We start from the raw sequence: 16,840 nt of genomic DNA on the forward strand, positions 1-16,840 counted from the left end.
CCTGCCCAGTACTAATCAGTACACCTTACAACATGCAAGCCATTCATAAATCTATGGAAGACTAATGGCATATCATCTTCCAGAGTGGTCATAGACTGGAGGTAAAGGTAGGCGGCCTTCACAAAGTTCCCATGCCTAGCATCTGCAAGAATAGGCAAACATTCGGCTACAGCATGAAGGTGCTTTAGCCAGGATCCTGTACGATCGGCCTCAATAAGCTCCCTTGCAATTCCTACCATCTGTTGGTAATTCAGCCATAGTTTACTGGTGTTAGGGTGAATGGATAATCCGTTTTTTTTGGTGGACAACAGGTGGACAATTTCACTAAGGCAGGTAGAAGTGATGACCGTATTCAAGTCACTCTCCCCTGTCAGTGTCCAAGCATACAACTGCTCAAGTTCGTGCAACAGGTCTGCAAAACCGGGATGGTCGCAAAGTACTTTGTCTGCAGCTTGCTGTGTAAGACACTGATCAAGTAGGAGATTGCCACGAACTGCACGCTGAACTGCCTTTCCAGTCATGATGTGTTGCACAGGATTGTCACCGTAAATTGTTCTTAAGATCTCTTTGATGCCACTCTCATCCATCAACGTTCCTATGGCACCCATAAGAGTCATCAATGTTTGGAAGCTCCCGAGCATCAGGACAACAAATATAATAATAGTAGTAATTGTAAAAGAAATATGATAGATACTGAAAGGCGAATCGCCTTTAACATTTTACAGCTTTGGCGGCCATATTCTTTGACGTCACATTTGGACCCTTTGTAGTAACCCTATATTTGTAAACTTTTAGTATGTTTTTCCCTACATTTAATACTACCAAAAAAACCAATAAAACGCTTTCTTGGAATTTTTTCAGCGTAAAGGCTTTTTTTTTCGTATTTTGACTGGACTATACAGGGGAGAGATTTAAAATTAAAAACTATATTAAATGCAATACTCATGGTTTGATTTATCTTATGGCATGCACGACCAGCAGCCTACAATATGTTGGCTGCACGTCAGTGACATTAAAGTTCAGAATCCGCAGGCATTTATCTGATGTGGTAAAAAAACCGTAATGGTTAATGTTCCTCTGTTACCAGACATTTTTTCCACTATACATGGTGGGGACACTAGTATGTGCAATATTCAGTGAATTGAAAAAGTTAAATTACCGACACGGGGAGGTAACTTCGGCAGGATTCTGCTTTACCGTGAGTCCTGGGGGATTTACCACTTTTAAAGTAGAACACCACAAGGACTGAATAAAAGCAATGATATTATATTACATTATGATTAAAGTAATAATTAGATTAATAATTTGATGTATTTCCTTAGAATATATAGGAAATTTGTACTGATATTTATGCATTTGGATTTATATGTATGAGATTATTTCAGGACCTGTGGTCTGAGGTTTTTTGTGATTGGTGGTTAACTGACACGTGATGGACAGGAGATGAGGTAAAATGCAGAGGACACATGCTTTTACTTATACAATGAATATGAAGGTCCGAAACACATTTGTTTGTGACTAAGGATTTTCCTCTTATTATTGCGTTTCTCCTTTTTTTACAGAATGACAGCCCTCTTTTTTTTAGAAATTCTAAATAAATTTGGATTTTATGGAATATGATTTTGGATCTTTTCTTCTCCTACATTATTATACAGTGAACGCAGCGGTTTTATGTTGCACGGGTCTATGATGGATGGGTGAGCTGACCTTCTAAACTTTTCTACCTAAAATAAAAGGTGTGTCTATTTATTTTATACGTATAGACCTCCTAACTTTTGGTAGCACCAGGACACCTCACTCCACTACATTTTTTAACAGGTCCCAGGCCTACTAAGCCGGTTTTCAGATCCCATCTGGTACCAAAATCAGTGCATTTTCTTGAGAGACTTTTTTATCTAAATTTATTAGAAAATAAAATAAAATACAGTAGAACCTTGGTTTAAGAGTAACTTGGTTTGAGAGCATTTTGCAAGACAAGCAAAGCTTTTACAAATTTGTAACTTGGTTTAAGAGCAATGCTTTGCAACAAGAGCAAATACTCACCGTACACACGTCTGGTTCTGTCCTTTCACCGCGCTCTGACCCGCTCTGGAGATAACATTCTGTACATACAGTATGTACTCTATACTGTATACAGTAAACCATTGTACAATACAATATATACTATACAGCATGTCTTTCAATTTGCATTTGTGGATATAGTATTGTACTTTCTTTCTGCTAACCAGTGCATTGCTTATACTGAACCTCCTGCACACCAATAATGTTATTGTAAGCTAAAGTGCAGTGTAATTTGTTTTTGTATTTAACTGTACTGTACAGTATTTTGTATTAGTGCACTGTAATAATTTTATGTGAATACAGGACATTATTTTGTATTACTGTAATAAGTTAGTATAATTACAGCAAATATTTTTTGGGTTGTGGAACGAATTTTCTGTGTTTCAATTATTTCCTATGGAAAAATTTGCTTTGATATAAGAGTAACTTGGTTTAAGAGTCCCGGAACCAATCATGCTCATAATCCAAGGTTCCAGTGCACATAAATTTTTAATATCATTGAGTCTCAGATGTTCCATTTGTTTCTACATCCACGTTTCTCAATCTAGGCAAAATTTCTTATCCTGGACCCCTTCCATCTAGTGTACACGGTAGTCTCCAAATATCGAAATATCACTGTTATCATTTACATAGACAGGTTGTACGCGGATCCTGTCAACTACTTTCAGCTCCCCATTACTAATAGCTACATTCCATCCCTCCATCCCCCGTTTTTTTTTTTTTGCACACGGTGCTTGTCCCCCCACCTTTCCCTCCTGTTTTGTACAAATATCGACATTATTAGTATTATATACGTACAATTTTTATATGTAATTTTAAATTATATATATCTATATATATAATTGCCTTATTCTGTCTGTCTGTCTGTCTGTCTTGCTCCAAAATTGTGTCACGGTGACAGTGTCGTTACAGTGACAACTGTCGGATTGGCCGCTGGGCTCGGCCTGGCCCCGCCCCCCACGGATTGGCCGCTCGCCTTGGCCTGGCCCCGCCCCCCACATGGATTAGCCGCTTGCCCCGGCCCTCCGCACGCATCGCTCGCTCCAGCGTACACCGGCTCCCGGTACACATGTGCAGGGAGCCAGCATGCGCTGACACCTCGCTCGCTCTGCCCCGCCCATGGCACACGTTGGCATGCTCTGCCCCGCCCCGGCGGACATAACCGCGATGCTGGGATCGTAACGGAGCCGGTGTATGCAGGTAACCATGATACATATCGGGTAACTATAGGAAGCGCTTCCCTTAGTTACCTGATGTGTATCATGGTTACCAACGTACACCAGCTCCCGGTACACATGTGCAGGGAGCTGGCGTACGCTGACACCTCGCTCACTCGCCCCCGGCACACATTGGCACGCTCGGCCCTGCCCCCGACGGCCCCAGCATGGGGGATGAAGCACGATGTGGGGTGTGCAGCATGGAGGATGGAGCACGATGGGGGGTGTGCAGCATTGAGGATGGAGCATAATGGGGGGTGAGCAGCATGGGAGATGGGGCACGATGGGGGGTGTGCAGCATGGGAGATGGAGCACAATGGGGGGTGTGCAGCATGGGAGATTGAGCACAATGGGGGGTGTGCAGCATGGAGGATGGAGCACGATGCGGGGTGCGCAGCATGGGGGATGGAGCACGATGGGGGGTGCGCAGCATGGAGGATGGAGCACAATGGGGGGTGTGCAGCATGGAGGATGGAGCACAATGGGGGTGTGCAGCATGGAGGATGGAGCACAATGGGGGGGGTGCAGCATGGGGAATGGAGCACGATGTGGGGTGCGCAGCATGGGAGATGGAGCACGATGTGGGGTGCGCAGCATGTCGGATGGAGCACGATGGGGTGTGTGCAGCATGGGGGATGCAGCACGATGCGTGGTGTGCAGCATATCGGATGGAGCACGATGGGGGGTGCGCAGCATGTCGGATGGAGCATGATGGGGGGTGTGCATCATGGGAGATGGAGCACGATGGGGGTGTGCAGCATGGAGGATGGAGCACGATGGGGGGTGCGCAGCATGGGAGATGGAGCACGATGGGGGGTGTGCAGCATGGGAGATGGAGCACGATGGGAGGTGCGCAGCATGGGGGATGGAGCACGATGGGGGTGCGCAGCATGGAGGATGGAGCACAATGGGGGGGGTGCAGCATGGAGGATGGAGCACGAAGGGGATTGCAGCATTGGGGATGGAGCACGATGGGGGGTGCGCAGCATGGGGGATGGAGCACGATGGGGGGTGAGCAGCATGGGGGATGGAGCACGATGGTGGTTTACTTTGTCTTTTTTTCCTCTTGAAAACTTAGGGAAGAAATGTGACTGTCAACAAAGAATTTTTCCTCTTAGGATTTCAAGCTAGTAAACATTTAAGAGTTTTACAATTTTGTCTTTTTCTGTTGGTTTATTGTGGGACAATATGTGGAAACCTTCTGATCATCATCCTGGTGTCTACAACCAAGAACCTCCAGACTCCAATGTACATCTTCATCTCACAACTGTCCATCGGAGACATCTTGTTGACCACAGATATTGTCCCCAAGATGCTTCAGATCCTTCTGTATAATGGGGGGACCATTACTTTTACTGACTGTATAACCCAAATGTATATCTTTGGTGCCTCAGAAGCATTTGAATGTCTTCTCCTCACAGTGATGTCTTATGTCAGGTACGTGGCCATCTGTAATCCCCTCCGTTATGCTGCTATAATGACAAAGACTTGTTGTGTAAAGCTGGCCGTCATTTCTTGGGTATTTGGGTTTTCCCTTACATTGGTTGAATCTATCAGGACAGGAATGCTAACATTTTGTGGTCCCAATATCATTGACCATTATTTCTGTGACACGACTGCTCTGCTGGACATCACCTGCTCCGATACTTCCACTGTTCACCTTGAAATGACATTGATAGGTACTCCTTTAATAATGATCCCAACCATAGTAATAATCATATCATATGCCAAGATTATTGCTGCTATATTAAGGATCCCATCCAGCACCGGCAGACAGAAAGCCTTCTCCACCTGCAGCTCCCACCTCACCGTGGTCTCCATATTCTACTGGAATATTCAGTGTTTATATTTTCCCAACACAAGAGCAAACCATGAATACGAGTAAACTCCTATCCCTGCTATATACAGTGTTCACTCCTTTCATCAACCCCATTATATACAGTCTAAGGAATAACAATATAAGTGAGGCTGTAAAAAAAATATTAAAATAAATTAAAATAACTTTTCTAATACAAAGATTTACATTTGAAATGTATCATTATTCCTTTATATTCACGGAACTAACAGGGAGAAGTTTCACCAGATTTTCATCTCTTCCTATCAACATAAGAGGATAAGTGAATTTTTTTTTTTTATTGGACAAGATATTTAGATTTACAGACACCTTTTATTTCACCATATAATGTAGAGTAAAATATCATAAAGCTGAAAATAATTTTTTGAAATTTATTATGTAGGTCAATACCGTTATGGCAACACCAAAGTATATTGTTTCTGTATTTCTTTAAAAAAAAAATAAAAAAAATTTTGGGGGAAAATCTAAACCCTAAACCATTTTTTTTTATTTTTCAGGTAATATAGTCAGGGCTTATTTCTGGTGGACAGAAGAAAAAAATGAAAAAAAAAAAAAATAAATAAAAGTAAAAAAAAATAATAAAAAAAAAATATATCTATCTATCTATCTATCTCTATCTATCTCTATCTATCTATCTATCTATCTATCTATCTATATATATATATATATATATATATATATGAGCTGTATATTTCAAATTGCCCTTGGAAGCTTGAAATGGTCCATATTAAACGCCTCAGTCAATGAGGTTGGTCCTCGGATCCATGTGTCTGGCATCCAGTTTTAAATGCAGAAAAGCGATGTCCAGCACCAACATGAAAAAGTACTCTTGTCTTTATTAAGTTTGGTTAAAACATACTGGGGTCAAAACAAACAACACCTGGCATATTTTGCACGGCTTATTCATAACTGATATACTGCAAAAGAAATCTGTGATTATACAGTATATTCTTAAACACGGACATAGTATATAATGACAGGTGCACACACCAAGACGAACAATTACCCAACCCAACTCTTCCCCATGTCATTAAGCCATCAAAGCTATGGAGCTACAAATAAAAGTCAAGACAGAAACAATCAGAAGGAAAAAAAATTCTGGTTTAAAATATAATAAATTTGCAAGCTGAAAACAAATATGTAGTCACAAAGAGTAATGATCAAGGCTGGCATCAGCACCCGGCACATACGGGCAAATGTCAGGGCCATGGACAGCTAGGGGGGCCCACTCGCTGCCTTCAGTCCTTCAGGCCCCAGGCTGAGTTCCAGTGACTGCAGTGCTTGGGATGGCAGCCGCACTCAGGGCCGCTGTCAGGGCATTACAACCGTGACTCCTGTAAGGGGCCCCGTGAGCAGAAACCAAGAGGGGGTCCTGGCCGCTGACAGCTAAGGCCCCTCCCTTTTCATCCCTCTAATCATTGGGTCCCAGTGGGCGGGTTTGACATCAGAGCAAGGAGGGTGGCTCAAGTCGCTCATAGACAGCTTATATTGTGCGCAATGCACAGCTTATTTATTAATTCTACTAAATAGGTGTACACACTATATTGCTCTATCTTTTATCTGTCTATTATATATTATCTATCTATCTATTATGAATGTAACTCACTATCTACTGTATTTATCTATCATCTATTCATTCATCTATCTGTCTGTCTATCTATTTATACAATTAGGTCCAGAAATCTTTGGCCAGTGACACAATTTTGGCGAGTTGGGCTCTGCATGCCACCACATTGGATTTGAAATGAAACCTCTACAACAGAATTCAAGTGCAGATTGTAACGTTTAATTTGAAGGTTTGAACAAAAATATCTGATAGAAATTGTAGGAATTGTCACATTTCTTTACAAACACTCCACATTTTAGGAGGTCAAAAGTAATTGGACAAATAAACCAAACCCAAACAAAATATTTTTATTTTCAATATTTTGTTGCAAATCCTTTGGAGGCAATCACTGCCTTAAGTCTGGAACCCATGGACATCACCAAACGCTGGGTTTCCTCCTTCTTAATGCTTTGCCAGGCCTTTACAGCCGCAGCCTTCAGGTCTTGCTTGTTTGTGGGTCTTTCCGTCTTAAGTCTGGATTTGAGCAAGTGAAATGCATGCTCAATTGGGTTAAGATCTGGTGATTGACTTGGCCATTGCAGAATGTTCCACTTTTTTGCACTCATGAACTCCTGGGTAGCTTTGGCTGTATGCTTGGGGTCATTGTCCATCTGTACTATGAAGCGCCGTCCGATCAACTTTGCGGCATTTGGCTGAATCTGGGCTGAAAGTATATCCCGGTACACTTCAGAATTCATCCGGCTACTCTTGTCTGCTGTTATGTCATCAATAAACACAAGTGACCCAGTGCCATTGAAAGCCATGCATGCCCATGCCATCACGTTACCTCCACCATGTTTTACAGTGGATGTGGTGTGCCTTGGATCATGTGCCGTTCCCTTTCTTCTCCAAACTTTTTTCTTCCCATCATTCTGGTACAGGTTGATCTTTGTCTCATCTGTCCATAGAATACTTTTCCAGAACTGAGCTGGCTTCATGAGGTGTTTTTCAGCAAATTTAACTCTGGCCTGTCTATTTTTGGAATTGATGAATGGTTTGCATCTAGATGTGAACCCTTTGTATTTACTTTCATGGAGTCTTCTCTTTACTGTTGACTTAGAGACAGATACACCTACTTCACTGAGAGTGTTCTGGACTTCAGTTGATGTTGTGAACGGGTTCTTCTTCACCAAAGAAAGTATGCGGCGATCATCCACCACTGTTGTCATCCGTGGACGCCCAGGCCTTTTTGAGTTCCCAAGCTCACCAGTCAATTCCTTTTTTCTCAGAATGTACCTGTTACGGGGGGCTGTCTGATAATAACCTAAAGGAGTATCAGACAGTCAGGGTCCACCGTGCAAAGACTTTACTGCAGACTATGGCAGAGTGCAATACCTCTGTTAACTCACAGAAGGATATAATAAGTAAGTAAAGCAATTCCTCCCTTACTTGGAGGGTGTGTGGAATGATCTCTGTTAATAATCACAGAGACAAAGGCAATGTGTGCGAAATGGCACCTACCTAGGTCCGTTCTTCTAGTGGTGCAAAAGAGACGAACAGCAGCGTAAGCCGCACAAAGCTCCTACCTGCGTTCGCTCCACTAGTGTGCGAGGACACGAACCACTAGATATGGCACCTGCCTAGGTCCGCTCTTCTAGTGGTGCAAAAGAGACGAACAGCAGCGTAAGCCGCACAAAGCTCCTACCTCTGTTCGCTCCCCTAGTGTGCGAGGATACGAACAACTGCCAGACGCAGTATAAGGAACGTTACCCTAGCGGCAACGTCCACCTACGAGTAGAATCACAAGGCCCAGCCAGACCATGTGCCTCAGGCACCTGCCTTTGTCCGCTCCCCTAAGAGGTAAGGATACGGACAGCAGCCGAAGCTGTAAGGTATAAGAACGCTACCCTGCCGGTAGCGCTCACCTAGCATAGACAGAGGAATGCCTAGAGGAACGCGCGCAGAGCGTCTACTCTTATGCATGAACCAAGAGGACTGAGCGCCATGCGGCGTGTGTCAGCGTCTTATATAGACTCTGTGCCTCATCCAAGATGGAGGACACCAGAGCCAATCTGCTGCCAGAACGACAGGAGTGGCGTCATGCTGGCCTATCACCGAGCAAGGTGTCACAAGCACATGACCAGCGACCAATCGGCATAGAATGTGTCAGAGACATGTGACCCCGTGTCAGCGATGATGTCACCCGCACATGTGCAATGGCTACAAGATAGAACTTAGTCTCCAGCGCTCGCACATGTGCAGTAGCAAGAAATCTGGACTTAGTCTCCAGCGCTCGCACATGTGCAGTAGCAAGAAATCTGGACTTAGTCTCCAGCGCTCGCACATGTGCAGTAGCAAGAAATCTGGACATAGTCTCCAGTGCTCGCAGCAACCGTAACAGTACCTCCCCCTCAAGGGCCCCCCTCCCGGCGACGCAGGTAATCGGCAACTAAGTCGGGAGCATGGACAGCCTCCTCAGGCTCCCAAGAGTGATGTTCCGGGCCATATCCCTCCCAATCTATCAAGAAGAACCTGCGCCCTCTAACCATCTTAGAACCAACTATGGCTCATACCTCAAAGCTAGAGTGAGAGGAATCAGAGGCAGGAGAGTGCACTTCACGAGCGTGAGGTAAAATAGCCGGCTTTAGCAGTGAGACATGGAATTTGTCATGAATCCTAAGATGGACAGGTAACTTCAATTGGTAGACTACAGGATTTACCTGTCGAAGAACCTCATAAGGACCCCGGAAGCGAAGAGCAAATTTGACAGAGCTCACTCTAAGTCTCACGTGTTTTGCAGAGAGCCACACAAAGTCCCCTGGAGAAAAGACAGGAGCCGGGCGACGTAACCGATCGGACACCGTCTTCATACGGTCCTTAGCTGCTTGTATCGACTCTTGAGTCCGATCCCAAACCTCTCTGGCATTAGTTGCCCAGTCGGCCACAAGAGGAGGAGGTGCCGCAGCGGGAAACGGTACCGGTACCCTAGGGTGTTGCCCATTATTGAGTACGAACGGTGTCTGCCCAGTGGCCTCAGCCAGCGAATTGTTAAGGGCAAATTCTGCCCAGGGTAGGAGGGAGGACCAGTTATCGTGGTTCTCAGCAATAAAGTGTCGAAGGTATATAATCATAGATTGATTGGTACGCTCAACCAAACCATTGGTCTCCGGATGGTATGCCGAAGAGAGATTCAACTCAATTTGCAGAAGGCTACAAAGATCTCCCCAGAAACGGGAAGCTAATTGCGGGCCTCTATCACAAATGATACGATCTGGCATCCCGTGAAGCCTAAAGACATGCTTGAGGAATAGTTTGGCTAGTACCCTGGAAGATGGGATTCTCGATAACGGTACGAGATGAACCATCCGGGAGAAATGGTCCGTAATGACCCACACAAATCTATGTCCCTGTGAACATGGAAGATCACCCACAAAGTCCATGCCTACCACCTCCCATGGTCTATCTGGCACCGGTAAAGGATGCAAGAGCCCAGCCGGTCTCTGACGTAATGGACGGTTGCGAGCACACGAGTAGCAGGAACCGACATATCTCTTTACGTGGCTGGCTAAGTGTGGCCACCAAACCACCTCTCCAGTAACTCTTGTGTCCGCCTAATTCCAAAATGCCCACCCACCTTTGAGGTGTGGGCCCATGACAGTATATCATTCTGTCGATCAGGCGGAACAAAGGTCTTGCCCGGTGGGATTTGGTCTAACGTCACAGGGGAGAGCGTATGAAAAACCCTGGAGGGAAGGATAAGACGAGGTTCGTCAATCTCTTCCTGGGTAGAAAGCATAGAGCGAGACAGAGCGTCTGCCTTGTTATTCTTACTCCCAGACAGATAGTTGATGGAGAAGTGAAAGCGGGAGAAAAACAAGGACCAGCAGGCTTGGCGAGGATTCAGACGCTGAGCGGTTTGTAAGTACGTCAGATTCTTATGGTCTGTATAGACCTGGAAAGGATGTTTCGCTCCTTCCAGCAAGTGACGCCACTCCTCCAAGGCTAATCTCAAGGCGAGCAGTTCCCTATCCTCAATGGTATAGTCTCTCTCTGTCGGTGAAAAGGTTTTAGCAAGGAAGAAACACGGCCTTTTTCTACCTGCACCGTTCTTTTGATACAAGACCGCACCAGCACCCACTGAAGAGGCATCAACCTCTAAGAGGAAGGGCTTACTCTCATCAGGTCTTTGAAGAACGAGAGCAGTTGAAAAGTGTCTTTTTACTGCCTCAAAAGTCTGAGATGTCTCAGTAGACCAGGCTTTGGGATTAGCACCTTTCTTAGTCAAGGCCACCAAAGGGGCCACCAAAGTAGAAAAATGGGGTATGAGCTGCCTGTAATAATTTATGAATCCTAAGAAGCATTGCACCGCCTTCAAGGAATGAGGTTCGGACCATTGCAGGACAGCAGAGAGCTTCGCAGGATCCATAGCCAGGCCCTCTTGTGAGATAATGTAACCCAAAAAAGGCAATGAGGACTGCTCGAATACACATTTCTCGAGTTTAGCAAACAATGAGTGCTCCCTTAAACGGGAAAGGACACGAACGACATCCTGACGATGAGTCTCCAGATCAGGAGAAAAAATCAGGATGTCGTCCAGATACACCACTACTGAGGATAACAGTAAATCCCTGAACACATCGTTTACGAAGTCCTGAAATACTGCGGGTGCATTACATAACCCAAAAGGCATGATGAGGTATTCATAGTGACCGTCTCGGGTGTTAAAAGCGGTCTTCCATTCGTCACCCTTTCGAATTCGTACCAAGTTATACGCACCCCGCAGATCCAACTTCGTAAAAACTCCTCTCAGTCTGTCAAAGAGCTCCGAAATTAAAGGTAATGGGTATTTGTTCTTTATTGTGATTGCGTTGAGACCCTTGTAATCTATGCAGGGACGCAAATCACCCTCTTTCTTCCGAACAAAGAAAAACCCAGCTCCCGCGGGAGAGACAGACTTACGAATGAACCCCTTCTCTAAACTCTCTCTTATATAGGTCGACATGGCCTCCGACTCAGGTATCTGTCACGCTCCCCGGGTCCTCACCCCCGTTCCCCGGCTCACCTGCCACGCTCTCCGCTCCCCAGTCACCGGATTCCGTCCGTCCCAGGGCTCCGGGCCCCCGATCCCGGCGCCCGACAGCTTCCCTGGACCTGGCCGGCTCCCCTGCGTCCTCCTCGCAGCCTCCTTCCCTGGCTTCTGGCACCCGGGCGGCGCGCATGCGCATTAGGGCGCGCGCGCGGTCACTGACCCTTTCTTAAAGGGCCAGCGTCCATTAACAGGAAATGAGGTTGCACAGGTACAGGGTATATAGGGGGTCATTGTCCAAGGGGGCGGGGCCTGATCTTCGTGTTCCCTGAGCTAGGAGTCAGGTCTCTTGGTGTTTATGTGCCTGTACTCACCTATCTGTCTTTGTAGAGCCGTACCTGCCTCGTCATCCAGTCTGCCGTGTCCTGATCCCCGCACGCTGTCCGTCTGCCATCTGACAGTCCGTACCATCCCGGATCCCTGCGGTGACCCGTCATCTTGCTCCAGAGGTTCCGGACCCCGCCTGATATCACCTCGGCCTCCGAACCTGAGCTACGTCACCAAGACCACCTTCTGTGACTCCGTGGTCCCTGGGACTCCTCCGCTGCCTTCTCTTGCACGGACTGTTCTACTGCCCATCAGTGCTTCAGCTGCCGGACTCCCTACCACCATCTCAGAGAGTTCGGTCCAGTGGATCCACCTCCTGGGTCTGCCCGACCGCCCGGCCGTGACAGTAAGATCAGGCCATGGATCCCGCTGCAGCACTAATGGCTCTGCAAGAGGAACTCCAACGCCAGCGTGAAGTCCAGACCCGCATGCTGCAATTCATGACCTCCGTGGACACCCGCCTGTACACATTACAAGCGTCAATGACGCCTGCGGCACCCAGGTCCCCCGCCAGGCAAGCCATGGCCTCCGCACCAGTGGCAACCTCGTCAGATGCTTCCCGACTCCGTTTGGCGTCACCTCCTCGTTATGCTGGAGATCCCAAGACCTGCAGGGGCTTCATAAATCAATGTTCCCTTCATTTCACGCAGCTGCCACATCTGTTCGCCTCCGACCAAGCCAAGGTCGCCTTTATAATGTCCCACCTAGAGGGCGAGGCGCTGGCGTGGATGAACCCCTTGTGGGAGAAGGAGGACCCCATGACCAAGGATCTTCAACAGTTCCTGCAGGCATTCCGCAGCACCTTTGACGAGCCGGGACGCGCTTCTGCCTCTGCTTCATCACTCCTCCGCCTACGTCAAGGAACACTGACGGTGGGCCAATACGCCATCCGTTTTCGCACTTTGGCTTCAGAACTCGGGTGGAATAATGAGGCCCTAACAGCCGCCTTCTGGGAGGGACTCTCGAGTCGCATCAAGGATGAGTTGGCGGGTCGGGACGTGCCCTCCACCCTAGATGCCCTGATTGCCCTAGCAACTCGTGTGGACATACGTTTTCAGGAGCGCTCCAAAGAGCTATCTCGTGAGAGACGCCCGTTACGGCATTCATCTCCTCCTCAGAAGCCCTCCGTACCTCAGTCATCAACAGCTGGGAGTTCCGTCCACGAGCCCATGCAGATTGACCGAGTGCGTCAGTCTGCACAACGTAGAGCAGAGCGGCTTGCCCAGGGTCTCTGCTTTTACTGCGGTGAGGGCACACACCTCCTCCGTTCCTGTCCGGAAAGGCCGGGAAACTCCAAAGCCTAGGGTTGGTAGGAGAGGCCACCCTAGGTGCTGGGACTCTCTCCGATCCGGTCACATGGACCGTGCAAGTGACAACGGGAGAGACGCGGTTCACGGCTGAGGCCTATCTTGATTCCGGGGCAGCAGGCAATTTCATCCAGCAAGCCACCGTGGACAAATACCAGGTGCCTGTTATCCCACTCAACAAGCCCCTGGTGATTGCCTCTGTGGATGGGAGACCCCTTTCTGACACCATCTCCTGGACCACCAGGCCGGTTGAACTGCGCATCGGTGCTCTTCACACCGAGAACATCGCCTTCTACGTCCTACCGCACATGTCCCATCAGATCCTGCTGGGCCTTCCATGGTTACGGACTCACGAACCATCAGTCAGCTGGGGCACTGGCGAAATCACCCGCTGGGGTGCTTCGTGTCATGAGAGATGCCTAAAATCCACACAACCCATCCGACGACCTCCGGTTCCTGAGAACCTACCGGGGCTGCCCTCGGCTTATTGGTCCTTTGCTGATGTCTTTGATAAAAAAGAATCCGAGGTACTGCCGCCACATCGCCCCTACGATTGTGCCATCGACCTGCTCCCTGGAACAACGCCACCACGAGGACGGATATATCCTTTATCTCCAGCCGAAACAAGGGCCATGTCGACTTACATCTCAGAGAGCCTGGCTAGGGGATTCATTCGGAGATCCTCCTCTCCTGCTGGAGCAGGTTTCTTCTTTGTCAAGAAAAAAGAGGGCGATTTACGTCCCTGCATCGACTACCGGGGTCTGAATCAGATCACTGTTAAGAACAAGTACCCTCTGCCGCTCATCCCCGAATTGTTTGACCGGCTTAGAGGAGCTCGTCTGTTCACCAAGCTGGATCTTCGGGGTGCTTACAATCTGGTGCGCATCCGCTCTGGTGACGAATGGAAGACCGCGTTTAATACGCGTGATGGACATTATGAGTACTGCGTGATGCCCTTCGGCCTGTGTAACGCCCCTGCCGTCTTCCAAGAACTGGTGAACGACGTGTTCCGAGACCTCCTCTACACCTGTGTGGTAGTATATCTAGATGACATCCTTGTCTTCTCTCCGGACCTCCCAACCCACAGAGAGCACGTACAGCTGGTTCTACGACGACTAAGAGAGAACCGTCTGTACGCAAAGTATGAGAAGTGTGTCTTTGAGCAGTCTTCTCTCCCCTTTCTGGGGTACATCATCTCTGAGACTGGACTGCAGATGGATCCCAAGAAGGTCTCCGCCATTCTCAACTGGCCTCCCCCTTCTGGACTGAAGGCAATCCAACGCTTCCTGGGATTCGCCAACTACTACCGCCAATTCGTCCCTCACTTCTCTGCTCTGACTGCTCCACTTTCCGCTTTGACTAAGAAAGAGGCAAATCCAAAGGACTGGTCGCCTGCGGCCGACGCCGCGTTTGGCTCTTTGAAGCGGGCTTTTGCTTCCTCGCCTGTACTTCACCGTCCGGAGTTGAACCGCCAGTTCACCTTGGAGGTGGATGCCTCCTCCTCAGGAGCCGGAGCAGTGCTCATGCAGAAGTCCTCCTCCGGGAAGATGGTGACTTGCGGATTCTTCTCCAAGGGCTTCTCAGCGCCTGAACGCAACTATACCATCGGGGACCGAGAGCTCTTGGCAGTCAAACTGGCACTGGAGGAATGGCGCTACCTCCTGGAAGGTGCAGTGTATCCCGTGATCATCTACACGGACCACAAGAACCTAGAATACCTGCGGTCCGCTCAGCGACTGAACCCACGGCAAGCCAGGTGGTCCTTATTCTTTGCCAGGTTCGACTTTCAGCTTCACTTCCGACCCGCGGACAAGAATGTACGAGCAGATGCCTTGTCCAGGTCTTTCATGCCCATGGAGCAGGAGGAAGAGACTACCCAACCCATCATCTGTCCTAGCAACATCATTCCGGTGGCCCCTGTTACCCTAGCCCAGATACCGCCCGGGAAGACCTACGTCTCCGATACCGACAGGCAAAAAGTATTACACTGGGGTCATGCCTCAAAAACAGCCGGGCATGCTGGTCAGAAGAGAACATGGGGTGCGATTGTACGCCATTACTGGTGGCCATCCCTTCGCACGGACGTCGCTGCTTTTGTCTCTGCCTGTTCCTCCTGTGCCAGGAACAAGACGCCCAAACACTTGCCCCATGGCCGTCTTCTGCCTTTACCGATACCCTCAGTCCCGTGGCAACACATAGCAATGGACTTTATTACGGACTTGCCATTATCCTCCGGGCACACAGTCATATGGGTCGTGGTTGATCGATTCTCCAAAATGGCCCACTTCGTTCCTATGGCCGGACTGCCCTCTGCTCAGGAACTCGCGGAAGCCTATATACATCACATCTTCCGCTTGCATGGCTTTCCATCCCACATAGTGTCCGACAGAGGAACTCAGTTCACCTCCCGCTTCTGGAGGGCTCTATGCAAACATCTGGGAGTGACTCTGGACTTTTCTTCTTCTTACCATCCTCAGTCTAACGGCCAAGTGGAGAGGGTCAATCAAATCGTGACCTCATACCTACGTCACTATGTCAACGCCCATCACGACGACTGGTCCTCGCTTCTGCCTTGGGCTGAATTCTCCCATAACCACCACGTCAGTGAGTCATCCTCCGAATCTCCCTTCCATGTTGTTTATGGACTCCAGCCCGCCGTCCCATTGCCTATATCCCCTTCATCGGATGTTCCGGCTGCTGATACTGCAGTTCGTGACTTTGCTACCATTTGGGACTCTGTCAAAGCGTCCCTTGGGCGCGCTTCCCAGCGGATGAAGAAACACGCTGACAAAAGACGTCTGGATCCTCCGTGTTTCTCTCCTGGTGACCTGGTCTGGCTTGCTTCCCAGTACATCCGATTGAAGATACCTTCCTACAAGCTGGGTCCTCGCTACATCGGGCCGTTTAAGGTCCTCAGCAAGATCAATGAGGTATCCTACAAGCTACAGCTCCCGGCCACGATGAGGATACCCAACTCCTTCCACGTCTCTCTGCTCAAGCCGGTTGTCCTTGGTCCCTTCTCCGCTGCTGCCAGTCCGGCCCCTCCTCCTATTGCCGATGATGACATCTATGCGGTAAGGGATATCGTGGCCATGAAGACCGTACGAGGTCGACAGTTCTTCCTGGTGGACTGGGAAGGGTATGGTCCTGAGGATAGGTCTTGGGAGCCCAGGGAGAACGTGGGCACTCCTCTTATCCGTGCCTTCATGTCCCGGTTGCGGGGAGGGGGGCGTGGGGGGGGGGGGTACTGTCACGCTCCCCGGGTCCTCACCCCCGTTCCCCGGCTCACCTGCCACGCTCTCCGCTCCCCAGTCACCGGATTCCGTCCGTCCCAGGGCTCCGGGCCCCCGATCCCGGCGCCCGACAGCTTCCCTGGACCTGGCCGGCTCCCCTGCGTCCTCCTCGCAGCCTCCTTCCCTGGCTTCTGGCACCCGGGCGGCG

The 16,840-nt window shown here is 48.7% G+C and overlaps 1 protein-coding gene across 1 annotated transcript; it reads left to right on the plus strand.

Moving 5' to 3' along the window:
* Positions 1-961: 961 nt before the first annotated feature.
* LOC142302925 (olfactory receptor 6B2-like) lies at positions 962-5,269 on the plus strand. The gene is given in 3 exon segments (XM_075344029.1): positions 962-1,048; positions 4,357-5,108; positions 5,110-5,269. Coding segments are annotated over 3 exon segments (999 nt in total).
* Positions 5,270-16,840: the final 11,571 nt, after the last annotated feature.

The sequence above is a fragment of the Anomaloglossus baeobatrachus genome, chromosome 4 (genome assembly GCF_048569485.1).
Source record: "Anomaloglossus baeobatrachus isolate aAnoBae1 chromosome 4, aAnoBae1.hap1, whole genome shotgun sequence".
Classification (NCBI taxonomy): Eukaryota; Metazoa; Chordata; class Amphibia; order Anura; family Aromobatidae; genus Anomaloglossus; species Anomaloglossus baeobatrachus.